We start from the raw sequence: 21175 nt of genomic DNA, 5'->3' as shown, positions 1-21175 counted from the left end.
CTCTCCCACGGTCCCTGCCCCACCTCAAGTGTGGGAAAGCCAGCCCCTGGACCATTGCTTACCCAGTCTGCTTGGTGCCTGGTGTGTGCATGCTAAGTCACTTCAGTCGTGTCTGAATCTTTGTGACCCTATGGACTGTAGCCCTCTCCAGGCTCCTCTGTCCATAGGATTCTCTAGGCAAGAATACTGGAGTGGGCTGCCATTTCCTTCTCCAGGGGAATCTTCCCAACCCAGGGATCTAACCCACATCTCTTATATCATCTGCATTGGCAGGTGGGTGTCTGGAAGCAGTCAGTATTCAAATTCCAGCTGTGTGACCTTGGGCAAGGGACTACGCCTCTCTGAGTCTGAGTTTGCCCATTCATAAAATGGTAATGCCAATAGGACTCTGCTGCTGCTGCTGCTAAGTTGCTTCAGTCGTGTCCGACTCTGTGCGACCCCATAGATGGCAGCCCACCAGGCTCTCCCGTCCCTGGGATTCTCCAGGCAAGAACACTGGAGCGGGTTGCCATTTCCTTCTCCAATGCATGAAAGTGAAAAGTGAAAGTGAAGTTGCTCAGTGGTGTCCAACTCTTCACGACCCCATGGACTGCAGCCTACCAGGCTCCTCCGCCCATGGGATTTTCCAGGCAAGAGTACTCGAGTGGGTTGCCATTGCCTTCTCCAAATAGGACTCTAAGAAGTGTTAAGCACAGGACCTGGCCCATAGGAAGCTTTGACCACATATAGCTGCTATATGAATGACAGAAATAACTCAAATTATCAGCTGAGGCCTCCTCCAAGCCAGGGTTGGAGCCCTCTCAAACCTGGGGAGGCTTCAGAAAGATTCTAGGCCCTCTCCCTTAGAAGAGGGGAAAGAGGACATACCCCCTCTAGGAGTCCCAGCATGCTATGAGGGAGCCCCTCTGAGAAGGGCACCAACAGCTAGGGAAACTGAGGCAGGCTGGCGGGATCCCCAACTGGGGCCTAGTCACTTCCCCCTACCCTGGTACTGGGGTGAGGGCCACCTAGAGCTCACCTTGGCCCGGGAACTGGGGGGAGGAGGGGCAACCAAGAGACTCAGGGATCAAGTATGAGTCAACTCCCTCCCCAAGAGAAGCAGAGGGAGCCCCACGAGCCGTGTCTGGGTCCGAGGACAACACCCACTGCTCCCTCATTGCCCTCACCAAGGACTGGGAGAGACCGGAGCACCGAGAGAGGGAAACCCATTTCTGAAAGGTCTCCCATTATCAACTCCCCAGCAGCTGCCAGGCGACCTCATTGCCTCAACAGTCCCAGAACTGCTAATGCTCAGGGGCTCTGAAAGAGCATCTCATTAGAGGGGAGACGGGGGCTTGTCCAGACGCTGCATTGGCACAGCCAGCGAGCTCTCTGCTTTCCCCAGATGCTTGTTTTAGGGGTCACTGATGAGGATGGGGGCAGCTGGAACGGCTCTAAGGAGTTGTTGGCAAAACTGTTGGCACAGCTCCAGGACTGGGGAAGCGGAAGATTCATGAAGTCAAAGGCAGGATACCCTCCTCAATGGGACCCCCAGCCGGAGGTGTTAGGGCAGAGCTGAGCCCCAGCCTGTGCAGAGGCTCAGAATCCACATTCCTGCTCCCCCTGGCCCCGGGGTAAATCCTAAGTGGTTTTTCTACCCTCACAACTGCACGAGGCTTGCAGACTCCCTGTCCAGGGTTCCCCTTGCTCAGATAGGAAATTCAGACCTGGAGAGGATCAGGTTCAAGGTCATAGAGTCAATGTCCTGTCAAGGATCCCACACCTGTTCCAGGTACCCACACCCTCAGAGCCCCTTCTGGGCTCCAGGCCAAAGCAGGAGGGGGACCCCTCCCTCCATTCTGCTGATTCAGCAACTGCTGACTCAGCCCGGAGGGAAGCGCAGTCAAGGACTGGCACTGCGGGGACCCCATCACCTGGCTGGGGAGGGGGCTGCAGGGGGAAGTTGGCTCTTCAAGCAGCTTAGCATCAGGGAAGGCCCCCCACCCCGGGCTGGTCGCTGCTGGCTGAGGAGCTAAGGGCTCTGGGTCCAAAGGAACCGTTTCCCCCAGGCCTGGCCAGTGGGCCACCTGGTGACACTCTGCAAACCTAAACACCAGATGCTCGCAGAGGAATGCTGGGCCGCCTGGATCCCAGGCCCTCTAGGGCCCCTCCCAGGGTTCTCTGAACCGGTGCCCACCCAGGCCTGGAGAAACCCCACCTCCAACACCTGCCTGGACTAAGGAAGGGAGCCCTCCATCCCTAAATCCCCTCCCCAGCTCTGACAGAATCTGATCCTATAAGCCCCAGGGCTGAAGCCCTGGAAGACCCCCTTTAGTATATATCCCAGGAGCAAAGACACCCCCTTCCTGGCGACTGGGCGGGGCATCTGCTAAGTCTGAGTGCCCCCTCCACCAGGAGAGCGATGGGCAGGGGGCTCTCGCCCCGCGACTGTGGATCAGCCCCAGTGTTGTTCTCAGACAAGAACCCCTCTCCCATTTCACCGACTTGCCCTGGCACGCCGAATGGGCGACCCCTGCCCCATCCGTGCTCGGCACGCCCCTCATCCCCGACTGGCCCCGGGGGGTACTCACACATCCTTGGCGGGCAGCGCCCGGCCCTCCACGACGCGGACGTTCAGGGAGCTGCTCTTGGCCATGGCGCCCTGCCCCAAACTTTCCGACCAGGAGGGCGCCCGGGTTCCGAGGCTGGACCGCGGCAGGGAGGGCGTCTACATGTCACCCGCAGAGAGTCTGGCACCCTCTCTCGGAGTCCCCGGGCCACCTGCCCGAAACGTGCGGGTAGCTGGACGGGAGGTTTCCGAAGGAGGAGAGAGGATAGTGACCGGGGAGGGGGCGCCTCCCTCCCTGGACTCTACAGGTAGGAGCCGGGCGCCGAGCTGGCAGAGCGCGCGGGGAACACACCGCCAGCCCTTGCCTTCTAGTCTGGCGCTCTTGGTGGGCAGGCGGGGCGGGCGCGGGGTGGTGGGGGCGGCCCAGGGCCCTCCCCGCAATCCCGCCTCCCGCGGGGTCCCCCTCCCGCCCGTTCCCGGGCCACCCTCGCGCGCCCTCTGCCGGCACCCCAGCCAAGCGTGCCAAGAGCGCACCCGCCGCGGAGCCCCGGGCGCGCGGAGGCTGGGACTGCCAGGTGGGGAGCGGCCCACGGCCATGATGGGCGTGGCGGCAGGCTCCTGCTGAGTTGGCACTGGGCACAGAAGACACAGTGTGTCGCCTGCCTGCCCTGCTTCCAGCACGATCACACCTCTCCGGCTCTCCCCTGCCTGCCATCCCCGCACCGCCTCCTCGGTCCGACCTCCTTGCGCCGTCCCGGAGCAGTATCTGAGATCGTCGGGAGGCGTCGCTAGAGAAAGTCACACCCTCCCTGGGGGGTCCTTTCAGAGTCCAGAGAGGGAGGGGCCTCGAACATCCCCTTCCATCTCTTTTAGTTCCCAATTAAATCCAGACTGTGCGTGCGGCAGACTCCACGTCACGGGCTGGCATTGCGGGGGAGGAAGCTGCGGCCGGAGGGGGAGGGGAGGGCTTGAAGATAACAACCACCACAGCGACGATAAAAAACCATCACCAAGTGTTTGAACACTTACTGTGTGCCAGGCACTGTTCTAAGCGTTTTACACAGATTATCTCATCTTCCTCCTCATCATTGTATGCGCTACTTACTGTTGTACCGGTACCCCCATTGTACGGATACACAAACTGATTTCAGAGGGATTAAATAGCATGTGGAAGATCTTACAGTCAGTAACTGATTTGCCTTTCTGAATTTGAATGCTGACTCTGCCACTCGGTAACTGTGTGGTCTTGGGCCAGTCACTTAACCTCTCTGTACCTTGGCTTGGCTCTCTCTTCTGTTCCTATGTGATTATAGTATCTTGTTCACAGGATTTTGAGAGAATTAGATGAGATAAAGCAAGTAGGAAGGAAGCAGGTATAGGTGTCAGAACACCAACAGGCACATAAGAAGCTTTTCAGAAAGTGTTTGCTATTATTGTCCTTTAAGGCAGAGCTCAAATATCACCTCCTCTAGGAAGTCTTCCAGGATGGCCTCTCCTGCCAGGCAGAGGTTTTCTTTCCTTTTTCTCTGCTCCTACAGCTCCAGGTTTGTCCATTTTTTGTACATCTCATTAAGTGAGATAATGTGACCAGAAGGGCCTGTCCTAGAACAGATACATACACACACTGGCTCTCCCCATGAGTTTGTTTAGCTGCCTAAGAGTTCTCGGAAGGGCTGGCTATGAGCCTGACTCACTCTGGTCAGTTCAGCCCAGGGCTGGGCACCAACGGGTTGGCTCTATTTATGATGTTCCAGAAGGAACACCCAGACCAGCAATTCTGGGAGGGCCCCACCCAGCCGCAGAAGCAGTCCATGACCTGCTTCCCTATCTCCCTCTCTGACTTCCCTCCCTGACCCAGCACCCCAGCCAGGCTGACGAGGAATTCATATCCCTGGAATTCTATCCCTGGCTGGCTACTGTCTGGTGAGTCCTCCAGCTTCCAAAGACTGAGCCTCAGTTATCCTATCTGTGAAATGGGCCCAGCAGAGCTGACCCCTCCAAAGCTTAAAAGTATTGCAGCACCCTTCAACGGGGTCTGAAGGGTGATGCAGGGTTGAATTCAGAGCAGTAGTATCCCCAAGGGAGTAGTTTAAGCCCTCCTGTAATTTTTATCAGTCACCCCAGATCCTTACTAGGGGAAAATGGTACTTTTTATATGACTGCTACTTCAAGACAGATGTCCTGCCTCTCCCCACCTTCCTCACATAGGTGGGAGCTTACAGAGGAAACTTTATCTTCTGAAAAAGAGATCTCAGGGTATCCAGCCCCCAGGGACTCTTGATGGAACATAAGGGTGGCCCTAGGGGCCACCTGAGATGCCAGCCAACCCACCAGCAGCCATCTCAACCCATTTTCCAGAACTAAGCAGGGAGTCATATTATGCTCCCCTCAAATTCTCAAATTCCCCTCATCTCCAGGATCCCGGGGTTGGGGGTGGTTACAAAGGCTATGGACTGTGCCAGCCAGGCCTCTGGGGAGGAAACTCTGTCACCTTTCCAGTATCCGGCATCTGACCCTGCCACTTACCTGGAGCTGTGGCCACAATCCCTGTACTTTCCAAATGGACTGGCCACTTCCTGTTGTTCTGAGAAATTTGATCTGAAACTGGCAGAGGGTTTGAAGTCTCCTAGGACAGCTCCTGTCAAGGAACCAGAGGGGGAACAATGGCCCAAAGAAGGAATGTGACCTGCTAGAGGCTACTTAAGAGAGAAGAGGGCAGGCTCCTGAGTGCCCAGGCCTGGGCTGTCATGTGCGAAGGGTCTCACCTTTCTCGCGAGATTGTTGTACAGTTAATCAAGTTGTCTGTGTAAGGCACTTGGTGTCATTCCTGGTACACAGCAGGTGCTCAAGAAAAGATTAGCCACTTCCCCTTCCTCTGACCATTTTCAAGACAAACCAATCATCATTCTTGCCAACTCCCTATATAGTCTAGCGCCCATGGGATGCACACAGCAGGTGCTTCATGAAGCCAAGCAGGAGGAGATACTGAGCTCAGGATATTTTTCAATATTTGTTTATTTTTGGTGTGTTGGATCTTAGTTGCCCCACGCAGGATCTTTTGTTTCGGCCCGTAGGCTCCAGAGTACGTAAACTCAGTAGTTATGAACCATTAGCTTAACTGCCCTGCGGCAGGTAAGATCTTAGTTCCTGGACCAAGGATGGAACCCGGGTCCCCTGCAATGGAAGACAGATTCTTAACCACTGGGCCACCAGGGAAGTGCCCTGAGCTTAGGATTTAAGAGCAGAGGTTTTAACATTCAGCCAACCTGGGGCTGAATCCTGGCATCTACACTTATGAGCTGGATCCTCTTAAGCAAGTGAGTTACCCTCTCACTGCCTCAGTTTCTTCACCTGTAAATTGGGACTAATACCAGAGCCCACCTCATAGGCTGGATGTGATGATAGGATGATTAAACATCAAACATTCAGCTCAGCCTGGCATACAACAGGTACTCATAAGTATCATGACCATGATGGAACCTCCCGATCCCACCACTGTGCCTGACATTGAGCCCCCCTGGGTGACTGAGCTCTGAGGCTGGGTCCTAAGGACGTGGCTGGGGCAGAGTGCCAGGCCCAGCCCTGAGTTCCGGGGATGGATGGAACGGCCACCCTTCAGTGGATTGTGGTCATGCAATCTACAAAATCCACTGAAGTGTAGATTCGGCTCTGGGTTGCTGAGCTGGGGGAATCTGAGGGTTTGCATCCCAGCTGAGAAATCTGATAGTGAGATCCCAAGGTTGGGCTCCTGCACCCCCGGTGGGCCCCATCGCCCAGGACTGGCTGAGTCCCACCCTTGCATCTGAGATGCTGGACCTGGGGCCCAGGGAGGCTCACAGACACCCGCCCCCCTCATCTTAGAGTGGGGATCAGGCTTCAACTCGGGCAGGGGGGTTCTGGAGGCTGCTTCTACTGGCTCCTTCAGAGCCGGCCATGCCCATGCCTTTCCAACCCTGTGTTCAACGATGCCATATCTGGAACTTAAATCAACCATGGTAGGAGAACTTGCACCGTGGAAATCAGCAAATAAACCCTGATTTTTTTTTTTAATTTGAAAGTCAGTTTAACAGCACACTCCCGGGCCCAGGCTGTCCGCATAGCTCTCTAAAAACTGCTCCTGAATTCAACACTTATAAGATTTTACTCACATTCCCCCTCACCCCACACTGTCTTTGCCCCGTCTTTCCACCAGGAAAGTCTTTACATTCCTTTTATGATCTACTTCCTGGCTTAAGTCCTACAGATTCTATTAAATAAATATTAGGAGGGGTGGGGTGAAATAAAGTGCAAACAATGTAAGAGCAATGTCATGAAACACTACAACAGCTGTTTAAAAGAATGTTCTCGAAGACTTAAATGACAGGAAAAGTACTTTAAAAAAAAAAAAGCAAATCATAGAGAATTCCCTGCCAGTCCAGAAGTTAGGACACCATGCTTTCTCTGTCGAGGGTCCAGGTTCAATCCCTGGTCTGGGATCTGAGATCCCACCAGCTGTGCATCATGACCAAAAACAAGTAAACAAAAAATCAAGTCATGGAGAATACACAGTATATACAACCATATATAAGCATAAGCATGATGCTTATAGTATCGATGCCATAAAGTATTTTATCTTTTGGTTTTTGGCAGCAGAATGTGGCATGCAGGATCTTAGTTCCCCAATCAGGAATCAAATCCATGCACCCTGTATTGGGAGCATGGAGTCTTAATCACTGGACCACCAGGGAAGTCCCCATGAAGTGTTTTATATGCATAAAATTCTTTTCATATATATAAGATGTTTACATATTATCAGATCAGATCAGTCACTCAGTCGTGTCTGACTCTTTGCGACCCCATGAATCGCAGCACGCCAGGCCTCCCTGTCCATCACCAACTCCCAGAGTTCACTGAGACTCACGTCCATCAAGTCAGTGATGCCATCCAGCCATCTCATCCTCTGTCGTCCCCTTCTCCTCCTGCCCCCAATCCCTCCCAGCATCAGAGTCTTTTCCAATGAGTCAACTCTTCGCATGAGGTGGCCAAAGTACTGGAGTTTCAGCTTTAGCATCATTCCTTCCGATGTGTATTGGGCACCTACTATATACTAGGCAGTGGAAATACAGTGAGGTACAGACAGCCCAGCCCTGTTCTCTTGGGCCCCTAGGAGGGTGATAAGTAAGAGGCAGCCAGGAACAGACCTTCAGTAGAAAGCACGAAGTGTCACGTAGCCAATAAAGCATGCATGGAACTGGAGGGCTTTCTTCGGCATAATGACATGTGTTTCTTTTTAATCAGGAATTATAATCAGAAAATGATTCCCACTTCTTCTGATCTCTGAAAGCCCCGCTGCCCCGCTGTGTGTGTTGTAGCTCTGCTTGCAGCCCCCCCGGGAGCCTGGCCGGTGGCACAGAAGGCAGCAAAGACCAGCCCCCCTCCCCACTCCCCGCCAGTTGGCACCTCTCTGTGACCTTGGTCTCCTGTTCTCTTGTTTTGTGGTGATTTACTTACTCGTCTTATCTCCTAAATGTCAGGGACAATGTCTGATTCACGCGGTACCTCCCACACTGCTTGGCACATAAGAAAAACTCAAAACACACTCTCTGGATTAAGTAGAACTTAGTTCTCCTGGAGGGCTGGAACCTGGCCTCTCTCCTGTGATATTGGTCATATTATTATTTACTTCCTTTCTCCCCACAGTGCTTTCGCCTTGCCAGTGCACTACCTCGCTGCTGCACCCCCAACCTCCGAGCAGGAGGCAGATTCCTGCTCTGGCTCTGCAGACCTGTGCGTCTCTAGATCTCAGTTTTCCCTGCTGGGAAGTGGCTCCATCTCCTCTGAGGCCAAGATCAGGGCAAGGAGGACCAGCCCTGGGCCAGGTTGGGGGTGAGGAGCGTGTTCTTTGTCTCAGGAACACAAAGTCCTGTTTGTGAGTGCCCGGCACGATTCTGGGCAGGGAGCCACGTGGGACAGGAGGCGACACTAGGCGGAGTGGGCTGGATTTCCAAACCCCCATTTGCGGGCTGGCTGCCGAGGAAGCAGGCCACCAAGTCCCCTCCTCCCACGGCCAGAAGACAAGGTGTCCGTCTGTCAGGGCACACCGCGGCTTCCTTCTTCCTCAGACCTACTCCAAAGTGCCCCTCCCCTGGCCCCCTGCCTTGGAATGGAGAAGTAGTAAGGGGGAGGCTGACCAAGCGTGAGACTGGGGGTGGGGGGAGTGGATATTTCCAGAGCCTGTGGGTTTGTGGCCAAGAGCAAGGCCAGCTGAGAAGCTGTGTCTTGTCCTCTGTCGCTCAGCAGCCCCACCCCGTCCCCTAGGACGTGGGGACAGAGACGGGGGCGGGGGGGTCCTACCTCAGCAGTGTGACAGGGGAAAAACCCCAAAGAGGGAGCAAAGCCAAAAACTCCAAAAGGAGTTGGGAGCAATGCCCCCATTTAACAGAGAGGAATGCTGAGGCCTTGGCTGGGGGTGGATCCACCGGCCACAGAGCTAAAGCCACAGCTCCAGCCTTCTGAGGACTAGTGTTTGTGTAGGGGCTGTCTCCCCGCCTCCAAGCCACAAAGTTCCAAACCAGAGATGGGTTATCTCTCTATAAGCAAACCCCAGGGCCCTGCACCTCTCAACCTGTGTGTCCCTGGAGGGGTCACTTACCTCCTCTGACCCTCCGTCCCTTGTCTGTCATTTCTAGTCCAGACACTGCCCTTCCGTGGCCCTGTGCAGTCCTCCTGAGAGAGTTTTTTTTTGTTTTTTTGCTGCGTTGGGTCTTAGTTGTGACACACGGGCTCTCTAACTGTGAGGCATGGGCTCAGTTGCCTGCAGCATGGGGGATCTTAGTTCCCCAAGCAGGGATTGAACCCGTGTCCCCTACATTGGAAGGTGGATTCTTAACCACTGGACCACCAGGGAAGACCCCAATCAAATTTTACAATACAGACTTTTGTTCTTTTCTAGGCAGGGCCATATCCTCCTGCCTCAGGACTTTTGCATGTGCTGTTCTGAAAACTTGGAATACCTTTCTTCTCCTCTACTCACCCCTTCTTACCCTTCAGGCCTGGGTTCATGTGTCACTTCCTCAAGGAGGCCTCCCTGCCCTCCTCTTCGAACTCTGCACCTCTCCTGGCAATCCTATCAGAGTGTAATGATATATTTACAGAGTGATTTATCTGGCCTCCCCATTAGCCTCTAAGCCCCATGAAAGTGAAAGCGTTAGTCACTCAGTCCTGTCTGACTCTTTGTGACCTCATGGACTGTAGCCCGCCAGGCTCCTCTATCTATGGGATTCTCCAGGCAAGAATAATGGAGTGGGCTGCCCTTCTCTAGGGGATCTTCCCGCCCCAATTGAACCCGAGTCTCTGGCATTGCAAGTGGATTCTTTACCATCTGAGCCACCAGGGAAGCGAGCCCCATGAGGACAGGTTTTCTCTTATCCACTGCTGTATCCTCACACAGTGCGTGGCACATAAAAGGTACTCCATAAACATTGGTTAAAAAAAAAAAAAAAAAAAAAAAACCTGTAAAAGAAGAGAAATTAAGAAGGGAAGGAGGCATACCAGCTTCAGGATGATGGTATCCTCTGGGGAGGGAAGGAAGGGAATAGGCCTACGGAAGGAAAGATCCAAAAAGGGGCTCAACTTGGGACTTCCCTGATGGTCCAGCAGCTAAGACTCCTTGCTCCCAATGCAGAGGGCCAGGGTTCAATCTCTGATCGGGGAACTGAGATCCCACTTGCTGCAGCTAAAGATTCCTCACGCTGAAACTGAAAGTCCCCCATGCCGCAACTAAGACCCAACACAGCAAATAAAATAAATAAATATTTAAGTAAAAAGGGCTGAACTGTCTCTGGAGTGTTGAGGTTAAAGAGGACGGACTCCACTTCCAGATGGCCTGAGTTCAAAACCCACCTTTGACTTGATACCACAAGCATACTCCATAAAAGAAAATGTGACAAATCAGACCTCATCCCAATTTAAAACTTTACAAAAGACCATCTGAGGAGAATGAAAAGAGGAGCTACAGACTGGGAGAAGATATCCAACAGAGGACTCTCGGGAACATCTCGATATATATCTAGAATATTCAGAGAAGTCTCAAAACTCAGTTAAAAAAATCCAATTAGGACACGGGCAGCAGACAGGAACAGATATTTTGCTGAAGAGGATATACAGATGGCAAAGAAGCACATGAAAAGATGGTCACCATCATTAGCCAGTAGAGAGATGCAACGTAAACCCACAGTGAGATATTGCTACACACCAATTAGAATGGCTAAAACAAAAAATAGTGATGGCCATGAGGATGCAGAAAAAAACTGGATGACATACGTTGCTCCTGGGAATATAAAATAGTGCTGCCATTCTGGAAAAGAATATGGCAGTCTCTTAAAGTAAAAACAAACAAAACCAAACAGGCACTGGCCATATGACCTAGCAATTGTACTCTTCGGCATCTATACTGGAGACATGAAAACTCATGTTCATACAAAAATCAGGAGACGAATCTTCCCTGAGGCCTTATTCATAGTAGCCAAAGACAGGAATCAACCCAAAAATCCTCCAACATGAGTGATTTCTTTTTTGGCCCTGCCTCGCAGGATCTTAGTTCCCCAAGTAGGGATGGAACCTGTACTACCTGAAATGGAAGCTCGGGGCCCATTCCTAACCACTAGGCCCCCAAGGAAGTCCCATAACGTGAGGTACATCCGTCCCATGGAATGCTACTCAGCAATCAAAAAGAATAAACATCTGTAACAAGCAGCATGGATCTCAAGAGAATGATGTTGAGTGAAAAAAGCCAATCTCAAGCGGTTACATAGCATATGATTCCAATTACTGTATAACACCCCTGACATGACAAAATAATACAGCTGGAGAACAGATGAATGGAGGTAGTGGTTAGGGAGGTAGGAGGGAGAGGATGGGTGTGGCTATAAAAGGTTGGATTGAAGCACCCTTGTGATGAATGTTCTGTATCTGGACTGTGGCAGTCACAGGAATCGACATGTGATAAAACAGCACAGAAGGAAGGAATTCCCTGGTGGTTCAGTGGTTACAGCTCTGACCTCCCACTACTAGGGGCCCAGGTTTGATCTCTGCTCAGGGTACTAAGATCCTACAAGCCTCGCTATTTGGCCAAGTAAATAAGTAATTTTTTAAAATTGCATAGAACTAAATACACGCGCACACACATGCACACAAACAAGTGCATACAACAGGGGGCAATCTAAATAAGGTGGGAGGATTTTAATCAGTGTCCATATCTGATTGTGATCCGGGCTGTAGTTGAGCGAGATGTCACCACTGGGGAAAACCAGGTGAATCAGTATGGCCTCTCTCTTTTTATTTCTTAAATGCACAGGAATCTACAATTGCCGGTAAATAAAAAAGCTGTATCCATACAGCTATCCATCTTTTAGAATGACTTTTACAAATGTAAAACTGACAGTCCCAACTGCTGGCGAGGAGATGGAGCAATCCAAATTCACATGCATTGCTAGTGTGCATATAAAACAGCACAGCCCCTTTGAAAACCAGGTTTGCAGTTTTTTGTACAGTTAAACATGCACTTACTATATGGCCCATCTATCATACACCTACGTATTTGTGCAAGTGAAAGGAAAGCTTCTGTTTGCACATAAGCCCTGCACGTGAACACAGGCTATATTTATAATTGCCCAGAATTAGAAATAATCCAAGTGGAGGACAAATAAACAAACTATAGTATGTTATCAAATACCACTCAGTAGTGAAAAATGCATGTCAATATGCACACGTCAGTATGAATGAATTGCAGATGAATATGGCTCTGTGGAAGAAGCCAAACTTGAAAGGCTGATCATGCATACAAGTCCACTGAGGATATTCTGGAACAGGGAAATCTACAGGGAAAGGGAACAGGTCAGTGGTTGCCAGGGGCTGAGTGAGGACAAAGTGGATTAGAAATGGACATGAGGACTTCGGGGGGGTGATGAAAATATTTTGTATCTTGACTGTGGCGGCTACACAACCTTATGCATTTGCTAAAACCCATAGAACTGTATGCTTCACATACATGGTGTTAGTGGTAAAGAACTCGCCTGCCATCACCTGCCAGTGTAGGAGACATAAGAGACTCGGGGTTCAATCTCTGGGTTGGGAAGGCACCCTGGAGGAGGGCATGGCAAGCCACTTCAGTATTCTTGCCTAAAAAATCCCATGGACAGAGGAGCCAGGTGGGCTACAGGCCAAAGGGTCTCAAGGAGTTGGACACGACTGAGCATGCATGCAACACAGCTGATCACACAGCCGTGTTAGTGAAGCCCTGTCGCACCCATCCGGGAGGAGGTTTGACTAGCCATGGGGCACCAACAGTAGCAAATTCTTGACCAAGAGACCCACATCCTGTTCACTGCACCCCAGTTTAGATTGGGAGTTCAAGGCTCCTCCAGAAAAGGCAGAAACTGCCCCCTCCTTGCAGCCCCCTCCCTCTGGCGGGGAGGGGAACGGATTCTCCAGTCCCGGGCTGGCAATGGAATGTTGTGTCGTTGGTTGCCCAGGTGACCAAGGCCTGCTGGGTGGCTGCCTTCCGGGAGTACTGAGCGTGCAAACCGTCCATCAGAAGCCCCCAGGGTCTCCTAGACTTGTGCAAAATTCCAGAAAGCAAGCAAGCCCGGGGCAACCGCGGGAGAATGGCAGTGCCCTGGGAGGAATATTTCCAACTGGTTTTGGAAGAGAAACTGTCTACGTGAGTGGTGTGCAGGGTGCACTGAGAGGCAGGCAGGACAGGTGGGCAGGAGTGGGTGGGTTGGCCCCTTCCTTCCCCCCTGGATCCTGGCTTCTTTGGGCAGTTCTTGGTGGGCGCTTATGGCCCCACTTCCCAGAGAAAGACATTGAGGCTTGAAGGAAATGGCAATTTTCCTAAGGTCTCAGGGGTAGTTAGGGCAGAGCTGGGTCAATAATCCAGGTCTCTGATCTGTGCCTGAGCCCCACCCCTAGCTGATACCCAGCTGAGATGAAATCGTTTGACCCAAGGTGGGAAGGAATTACTCTCGTACCCTCTCCCTGCAAACTACATTTTAGAGGAAGATTGGAGGAAGCTTGTCCACCTGTTCAGCACTGTGGCTGGAGGCGGTCCCAACTTCAGTATCATTTAATATATCATTATATATATATATATATATATATATATATATATATATATATATATATTGGCTGTGCGGCATGTGAGACCTTAGTTCCTCTACCAGGAATCTGCCTGCAATGCAGGAGACCTGGGTTCAATCCCTGGGTCTGGAAGATCCCCTGGAGAAGGGCATGTCTACCCACTCCAGTATTCTTGCCTGGAGAATTCCATGGATGGAGGGGCCTGGTGGGCTCCAGTCCTTGGGGTTGCAAAGAGTCAGACATGAGTGAGTGACTACTGCTTTCACTTTCACCAGGAATCAAACCTGCGCTTTCTGCAGTGGGAGTGTGGACTCTTTTTTAAGATGTATTTATTTAGTTATTCTGATTTTTTTGGCTGTGGTGGGTCTTCGTTGCTGCACGTGGGCTTTCTGTAGTTGAGGTGAGTGGGGGCTGCTCTTCGTTGCTGCGCGTGGTCTTCTGATGGTGGAGGCTGGCTTCTCTTGTTGCAGAGCACAGGCTTTAGGAGTGCAGGCTTCAGTAGTTACGCCTTGTAGGCTCAGTACTTGCGGTGCGTGGGCTTACCTACTCCGGGGCATGTGGGATCTTCCCAAACCAGGGATCAAACCAGTGTCCCTTGCATTGCAAGGCATATTCTTAACCACTCGATCACCAGGGAAGCCCGAGTGTGGACTCTTAACTTAGGGGAGTCCCCCAACTTCAGTCTCAGAGTTAGTAAAACGGAAGGGTTTCCCCTGGATCAGAGCTGGGCAAGCCAAGGGGAATGATAGCACATCCCTCCTGCTTTCAACACAGCTGACCCTGTGGGACTGGGTCCAGCCTCTCCTCTCTCCTGGGAGCCTGGCTCCAGATCTCAGTCTCCTAGACCCTCCCCCACAGAGATCAACCTGCAGCTCAGTCTCAACTTGGCCTTACGGAAGAGCTGACCTCCCTGCTCCCCACTCAGCCTGCCATCAGCAGCAACATCCTTCCAGCATCGAGGTTCCCTGTGAACTCCTCTCTCACCGCCTCGTCACCCCATCTGCTCTGCTCTCCAGTGGTACCCAGAACCCACCACTCCTTACCTCTCTACAGAGCCACCCAGACCAGAATCACATCCTCTCCACATTATCCTGTGATCTGTCCTGGGTCCCCTGCAGCGGCCCCGCCCCTCTTATTGGCCTTGCTCCCCAGAGCAGCCAGAGGGGCACCTCCTCTGCTCCAAACCCCCCCATGCTTCCCATCTCAGTCAGAGTCAAAGCCAGAGACCCCCTTTGTCACAGCCCACTGCAGTCTGACCCTCATAACTTCTCTGATCTCAATTCCCATCACTCTGCTCCTCCCTCCCTTTCCACCACACTGGCCTCCTGGCAGCTCCTTCTACATACCAAGGTCCTTCTCTTGGGGTCTGGCACTGACTCTTCCCTCAGCCTAGAATCTGTTCCCTGCAGCATCCACATGGCTCCCTCCCTCTTCTCCTTCAAGTCTCTGCTCAAATATCCCTTTCTCAGAGACTTGTCTATATCCCTATTGAGAGATTTCCTTTAGTGTGCTGACTTTTTCATCTAAGTCCCTACCATGTCCCAGCATAGTTTATTTTTATTATTTTTTTTTTGGCTGCACCACACAGCATGTCAGACCTTAGTTTTCTGATCATTAGTCAAACCTGCACCCCATGCTTTGGAAGCCTGGAGTCTTAACCACTGAACTGCCAGCAAAGTCCCTGAAAGTGTGAAAGTGTTATTCGCTCAGTTGTGTCCAACTCTTTGTGACCCCACGGACTGTAGCCAACCAGGCTCCTCTGTTCATGGGGATTCTCCAAGCAAGAATACTGGAGTGGGTTGCCATGTTCTCCAGGGGATCTTCCAGACCCAGGGTTCGAACCTCGGTCTTCCACATCTCAGGCAGATTCTTTACCATCTGAACTACCAGGAAGCCCAAGGAAGTCCCTAGCATTGTTTGTTGTTTGTTAGCTTTCTTTTCTGTGTTCCCCAGTGGGATGCCAGCTCCTGGAGACCAGGGATCTGTCTGTCTTGACCAAGGCTGCACGCCCCAGTGCCAAGAACAGTGCTTGGCACAGAGTAGATTCTCAGGACAATTTGCTGAATGGGTAAAAAGTTCTACAGCCAGGAGGTGGCTAATAGAGGCATGTTAGGCACCACTGGAGAATTCGGGGGCCTACCTCTTGCCTCCTTTACCCCCACTTCCTTTTGCCCCTCCAGGAAGATCCCGGAGCAGAACACGGACCACGTTCCCCCAGTCCTGCGTCTCTTGGAGAAGAGGCAGGAGCTGGTGGATGCAGATAGGGGCCTTCAGGCCCAGAAAGAGGTGAGCCACTCAATGTAGTCCCTGAAACTTTTGGGGGACTCCAGACCCCTCCAAAAAAAGATGAGAAAGTGATGGAGCCTACTTATTACTACAAGGTCTGAGACAAGCCACTGTGCTGAGCCTTGCTTTCCTCATCTGTCAAATGGGGGTCAAATGAGATCAATGGTTGGTGCAAATCAATGTGCACTGAGCAGCTACTGTGTGCAGGGTATGCCCTGGGATCTAGAAGTCTCACCACAGTTCCTGTCCTCATGGGCTCACAGCCTAGAGAAGAGAACAGACAAGTGTCCGGGTAGTGACTGCTGTGAGGGATGAAGCACTGAGCAGGGACGGCAGGAGCCCAGAGAAAGCCCCTGTCTCTACACAGGGGTGGTCACGGAGGACTTCCTGGAGGAAGTGATGTCTTAAGGATGGCTGAAGGGCAAGTCAGCTTTTCCAGCAAACAGGGATAGGGTGAAAAGGGAGAAACACACAGAGGGGACAGCATATACAAAGACAGGAAGGTGAGGACAAACACAGGTGGGTAAGGGTCTGGAAAACAGTGTCGAAGGAGACAGGGTGAGCTGAGGCCTGAAGGAAGAGCAGGGATGCTGACATGCAGGGGCTGCTGGAGGGAATTTGGGCTTCATCATGGGTACTGGGGGGCCACAGGTAGATATGAGCCAGGGTGCAGCAGCAAGATTGAGGGCAAAAGATGAGCAGAGTTAAATATGAACCTGAAAGCGCTGGATGACTTGAAACCCCAAACACACACAGATACCCACTGCTTACCGGCCAGGTGTTCGAGATCACAAAGGCCTCCCTGAAACAGCGATGGGAACAGTTGGAACAGAAAGAGCAGGAGCTAAAGGGGTCATTCATCCGCTTTGAAAAGTTTTTGCAGGTATGTGGAGACTGGTGGGGGGAGGCAAGGCAGAGGTCACAAAGTCACAATCCTATAGGAGCCAGACAGGTCACAGAAACTTAAAAAGTGGGTTTACCCAATTTAAAAGAATAAAATAAGACCATCTGCAGCAACATGATGGTTGTCATACCTAGAGATTGTCATACGTAGTGAAGTTAATCAGGCAAAAAAGGAATATTGTATGACATCCCTTATATGTGGAATCTAAAAAGAAATCATACAAATTAAATTACTTACCAAACAGAAAGAGACTCACAGACTTAGAGAAGGAACTTATGGTTTTTGGGGAGGCAGGACAGGGGGACTGGGGGGCGGGTGGAAATGGGTGGAGAACAGATAGTTAGGGAGCTTGGGATGCACATGTACACAGTGCTATATTTACAACGGATAACCAACAAGGACCTACTGTATAGCACAGGGAAATTTGCTCAGTGTTATGTGGCAGCCTGGATGGGAGGAGAGTTTGTGGGAGAATGGATACATGCATATTTTATGGCTGAGTTTTTTCACTGTTCATCTGAAACTATCACATTGTTAATCTGCTATACTCCTATACAAAATAAAAAGTTTTGTTTTGTTTTTCAAGTTGGCTTACCAATATAAAAGAGACCGGTCGGAAATACGCACTGCCTGAAGCATTTTAGAAAGCGGGGGAGAGGAGTGAGGGACCGAAAAGATTCTAGTTGAATTTGGCCCGCGGGCCATCTGTTTGCAACCCGTGACTCTACGTGTGAATATTGGGACGGAGTGGCTGCGGCGAGCTCTGCAGGCTCCCAAGTCTTGAGGTCGTTGTCTTCTCTCCATCCCCTTATCCCAGGACGCCGAGGCCCGGCGCAGCCGCGCACTGCGGAGAGCCGAGGAGGAGCGGCACCTCGCGGGCCGCCGGGAGGTGGAGGCGCTGAGGCTCCGGGCTCAACTGGCCGAGCTGCAGCGGAAGCGCGCGCGGCTGCAGCGCGGGCTGCAGCGTCTGGAACCCTGCGCGCGCCTGCTGGGGCAAATGTTGGAGCTGTTGCCCGAGGTGAGCGCCCTGCAGGAGGTTTTGGGGTTCAGTATCACGTGCAGCCCCGACGGCCTCAAGGATGCCTTTGGAAACTGAAGCGCTGACTGTATGTCGGGAGTCACCACTTACTGAGCACTAACTGTATGCCAGGAACACGCTTTGTTCTTGAATTCTCCCTAAGGTCTAGTGAAGTGAATCTTACTGTCTACCCCATTTTACAGACGGTGCAACTGAGACTCAGAAAGATAACCTACTGAAAGACACATAGGCAGGTGGGGGAGGGGGAATCCAGGAACTCGGTATTAGTTCAATGAAACAATGAATTAACATTAATCACAGGCAGTGAAACTTAGCTGGGTTTAACGGTAGAGGTGGGTAGTGAAAGTCGGTTCAGTCTTATCTGACTCTTTGCGACCCTATGGACAGTCCAAGGAATTCTCCAAGCCAGAATACTGGAATGGATAGCCTTTCCCTTCTCCAGGGGATCTTTCCAACCCAGGGATCGAATCCAGGTCTCCCGCATTGCAGGCGGATTCTTTACCAGCTGAGCCACAAGGGAAACCCAAGAATACTGGAGTGGGTAGCCTATCCCTTCTCCAGAGGATCTTCCCAACCCAGGAATCGAAACGGGGTGGGGAGGGGCGGGAGTAACTTAACTCTTGGGGCGCAGGGATGTGTGATGCCCTCATTTCACAGCTGGGCTAAGGAGGAAGGGGGTTTGAGCGTGGGGAGGGGAGGGGAGGGGGCCGCAGGCGCTGTGAGTACCCGCTCCCGACCCCATCCCAGTTCCAAGAGGTCCCCGAACTGGTGGCGCGCTTCGACGGGCTGGCGGACATGCAGGCGGCGCTGAGGCTCACGGAGCGCCAGCGGCTCGCGGAGCTGGAGGAGGCGCGCGCGCGGCTGCAGCGGCTGCGGGACTCCTGGCAGGACGAGCTGCTTCTGCAGGGCCAGCGACGAGCGCATCTCCTGGAGCGACTGGAGTCGGCGCGGGAGCGCACGCTGCACTGGGTACCGAGGCCGGAGGAGGTGGGCGTCCGGGACCCCAGGCTCCCACCGCCGCGAGGAGAGCCGGGGTTAATAAGAGATGCGGCAACACTACTTTCAAGGGCGGTTTTCCTTGAGAGAGCCTATCGGGATCTCACTTGTGGGAAGCAGAGGCGGATGGGGCTCCAGGCCTTCTCAGGCCGGCTCACACCTTAATGGGGCAGGGGGCGGGGTGTTCTCCAGGAATCCAAGTGGATTCAGATCCAGAACACGGCGGCTGAGAAGACCTTGCTTCTGGGGCGCACCAGGATGGCAGTACTCAATATGTACCAGCTGGTGTGCCAGCATCAGAGACGGCCACCCGCCCTAGACGTCGAGGACACCGAGGGGCAGCTGGAGCAGGTGAGGACCCCTCTGCAGCTCACCTCCAGGCCCCCAACCTTTGGGAACATACGGTGCCTGTGATCACACCTTCTCTGGATTGAGCATGACCCTCTGTCTCTGTGATCAGAGCCAAGTCTCCTAGCTGTATGGCCACCTAGGCCCCTGCCTGGGAGCCTTGGATTGGTCTCGACTCTGCTGCAAGGACAGAAGGAAGCTGGACCATCTCTGGCTCTCAGCGGCCTCATGGTGCACTCAGCCAGGGTATATACTGATGGATACAGTATGTTTATACCAAGAGTTCATTTTAGGATCAAACAGCGCAAACAAGTGACAACATTGATAAAACCAGGAGTTTTTTAAATTAGCTCCTGACCCTCTGGCTCCTGCATGGACAAGCCTTAGCTTCCCCTGGGGAGTGTGAAGACAGGGCTACAGTGGTTTTTCTTTCTGCACAATGGCATCACAAAGGTCACTGTGTCCAAGATGCCCGGTTTTTCTATTCACTCAGGTTTGTAAGGTGGTAGAACACGTGACCTGGTTTACACTGGAGGGAGGGGGTTTCTAATGTTGGACCCTTCTGTTAGGATTCTAGTGGGTCCCCAAAGCACAGCCCCTGTGAGAAGTGGAGGAAGCAAAGCGAGGCACCCCACCCTTGCCCCAGCCCATCTCACTCCCATCCTGTACTCAGAGGCCAGAATTCCAACCAAATGCCAAGAACTGGATCCCCAGAGCCTACCTTAGTGCCACATCCTGAGTCAGGCAGATTCATGTGTACACCACTGTTCTCTTAAGTGTGGCTCAGGTACCCCAAGGGACAAAAGAAGACTCTAGGAGGGACAGAGGCTCGGTATGAAGTAACAGGCAAAAGCCAGTCCCTTTTCAACCAACTCTCTGATCTTTCCAAGGAGAAAGGTTCAGTGGTGTTGGGGGGGTGGGGGCGGTGACAATTAGGCCTTTAAGGCCCGTAATGACCCCTGGTCTCCAGGGCCTGGGACGCGCATCTTTTGCGGGCAACTGTAGCTGCCAGAATTCAGTAACCTGGTTTCATTTGCATTTTTATTCTTCCAGTTACCCCCACTTATGACAAGGGGTAATTTAATCTCTTTCCACTTTTGGTGGAGACATAGTTTCCTTGTCAGATGTTTATTTCAGTGGCAAAGGTGAAGGAAGAGCCCAAGGTAAGAGCACCATCATATTCTAGGTCTTGGCACTGGATCCATGGGTGTTCATTAAACTCGTATCAATAAACAGGTTAATTTAAGCAAAATAAAGGAGAAGATGAGAGTAGATCATACACTAATGAACATGACTGACCGAACTAAAAAGAAAAAAAAAAGAACTGATGTAAGTGAAAATACTAACTCAACTATAATACAGGTGATAGCCAGCTAGAAAACCGAAAAGTACCTGTGAATGAATTGCTTGGGAGGCTTTGATTGAGATGTTGGACTGAGGCTTAAAAAACCCAGAAGGGTTTAGACCAGGTTCACTGCCCCTGGGGAGCCAACATCATTGCTATCTAATAGAAGTCTCTATCTCCCACCCCTGCTTTGCATCCTCCGGTGTTTTAAGGGGTGGGGACTGGACACTCAAGAGCTGGGATCTGACTCTGGCTGTGTTGCAACCCCAGGTGAAGCTGTCCATTCTGGACCTCTCCGCCATGCTGGCTGGACTCCGTCAGGCTGAGTCCGCCGCCCCCACCTCCTAACCCGACCCAGGTGAGCAGTGGGAGAGGGACCCCTCGAGGGACCCAGCCGGAGGACAGGGGAGCCGCACATATCCTGTGGGGTGTGGGCTGAGTGGCTCTCACCAGAAAGATGGGACGGCTGTGCCCGCTCAGACAGCAGTGGGGTGTACACAAGAGGCACAGAGCAAGTACTAAGTAAATGTGAGCTACATGGGGCCCCCAAACCACATCCAGCATGTGGTCTAGTACCTGGTCCTCCCTCCC

At 52.2% G+C, this 21175-nt stretch overlaps 2 protein-coding genes across 6 annotated transcripts in view; one reads left to right on the top strand and one right to left on the bottom strand.

The window, feature by feature from the left end:
• The window catches only part of RASAL1 (RAS protein activator like 1), a 33253-nt gene extending 29853 nt beyond the window's left edge, over positions 1-3400 (bottom strand). Inside the window, exon 1 of one of the 2 annotated variants that reach the window (XM_006053021.4) lies at positions 2571-3394. In XM_006053021.4, the coding sequence (XP_006053083.1) occupies positions 2571-2635 (65 nt within the window). In that variant the 5' untranslated portion in view covers positions 2636-3394. Of the gene's footprint in view, positions 1-2570 lie in introns of both variants that reach the window. The other variant, XR_006545512.2, reaches the window with a different exon arrangement.
• Positions 3401-13071: 9671 nt separating this feature from the next.
• Positions 13072-20974, top strand: CFAP73 (cilia and flagella associated protein 73). 4 transcript variants are annotated; one of them, XM_025267559.3, is made up of 7 exons: positions 13072-13247; positions 15847-15952; positions 16731-16835; positions 17674-17874; positions 18643-18864; positions 19084-19242; positions 20855-20974. In XM_025267559.3, exons 1-7 carry the CDS (start codon positions 13192-13194, stop codon positions 20930-20932), a joined length of 927 nt encoding a protein of 308 aa, XP_025123344.1. In that variant the 5' UTR covers positions 13072-13191; the 3' UTR covers positions 20933-20974. The 4 variants fall into 4 exon arrangements, with proteins under 4 accessions (XP_025123344.1, XP_006053079.1, XP_025123345.1 ...); XM_006053017.4 differs by having other exon boundaries at positions 18643-18882; XM_025267560.3 differs by having other exon boundaries at positions 13111-13247; positions 16709-16835; positions 18643-18882.
• Positions 20975-21175: the final 201 nt, after the last annotated feature.

The sequence above is a fragment of the Bubalus bubalis genome, chromosome 17, assembly GCF_019923935.1.
Source record: "Bubalus bubalis isolate 160015118507 breed Murrah chromosome 17, NDDB_SH_1, whole genome shotgun sequence".
In the NCBI taxonomy this organism is placed as follows: Eukaryota; Metazoa; Chordata; class Mammalia; order Artiodactyla; family Bovidae; genus Bubalus; species Bubalus bubalis.
The sequence above is the reverse complement of the archived record's forward strand: the minus strand, read 5'-3'. Positions and strand labels throughout refer to the sequence as shown.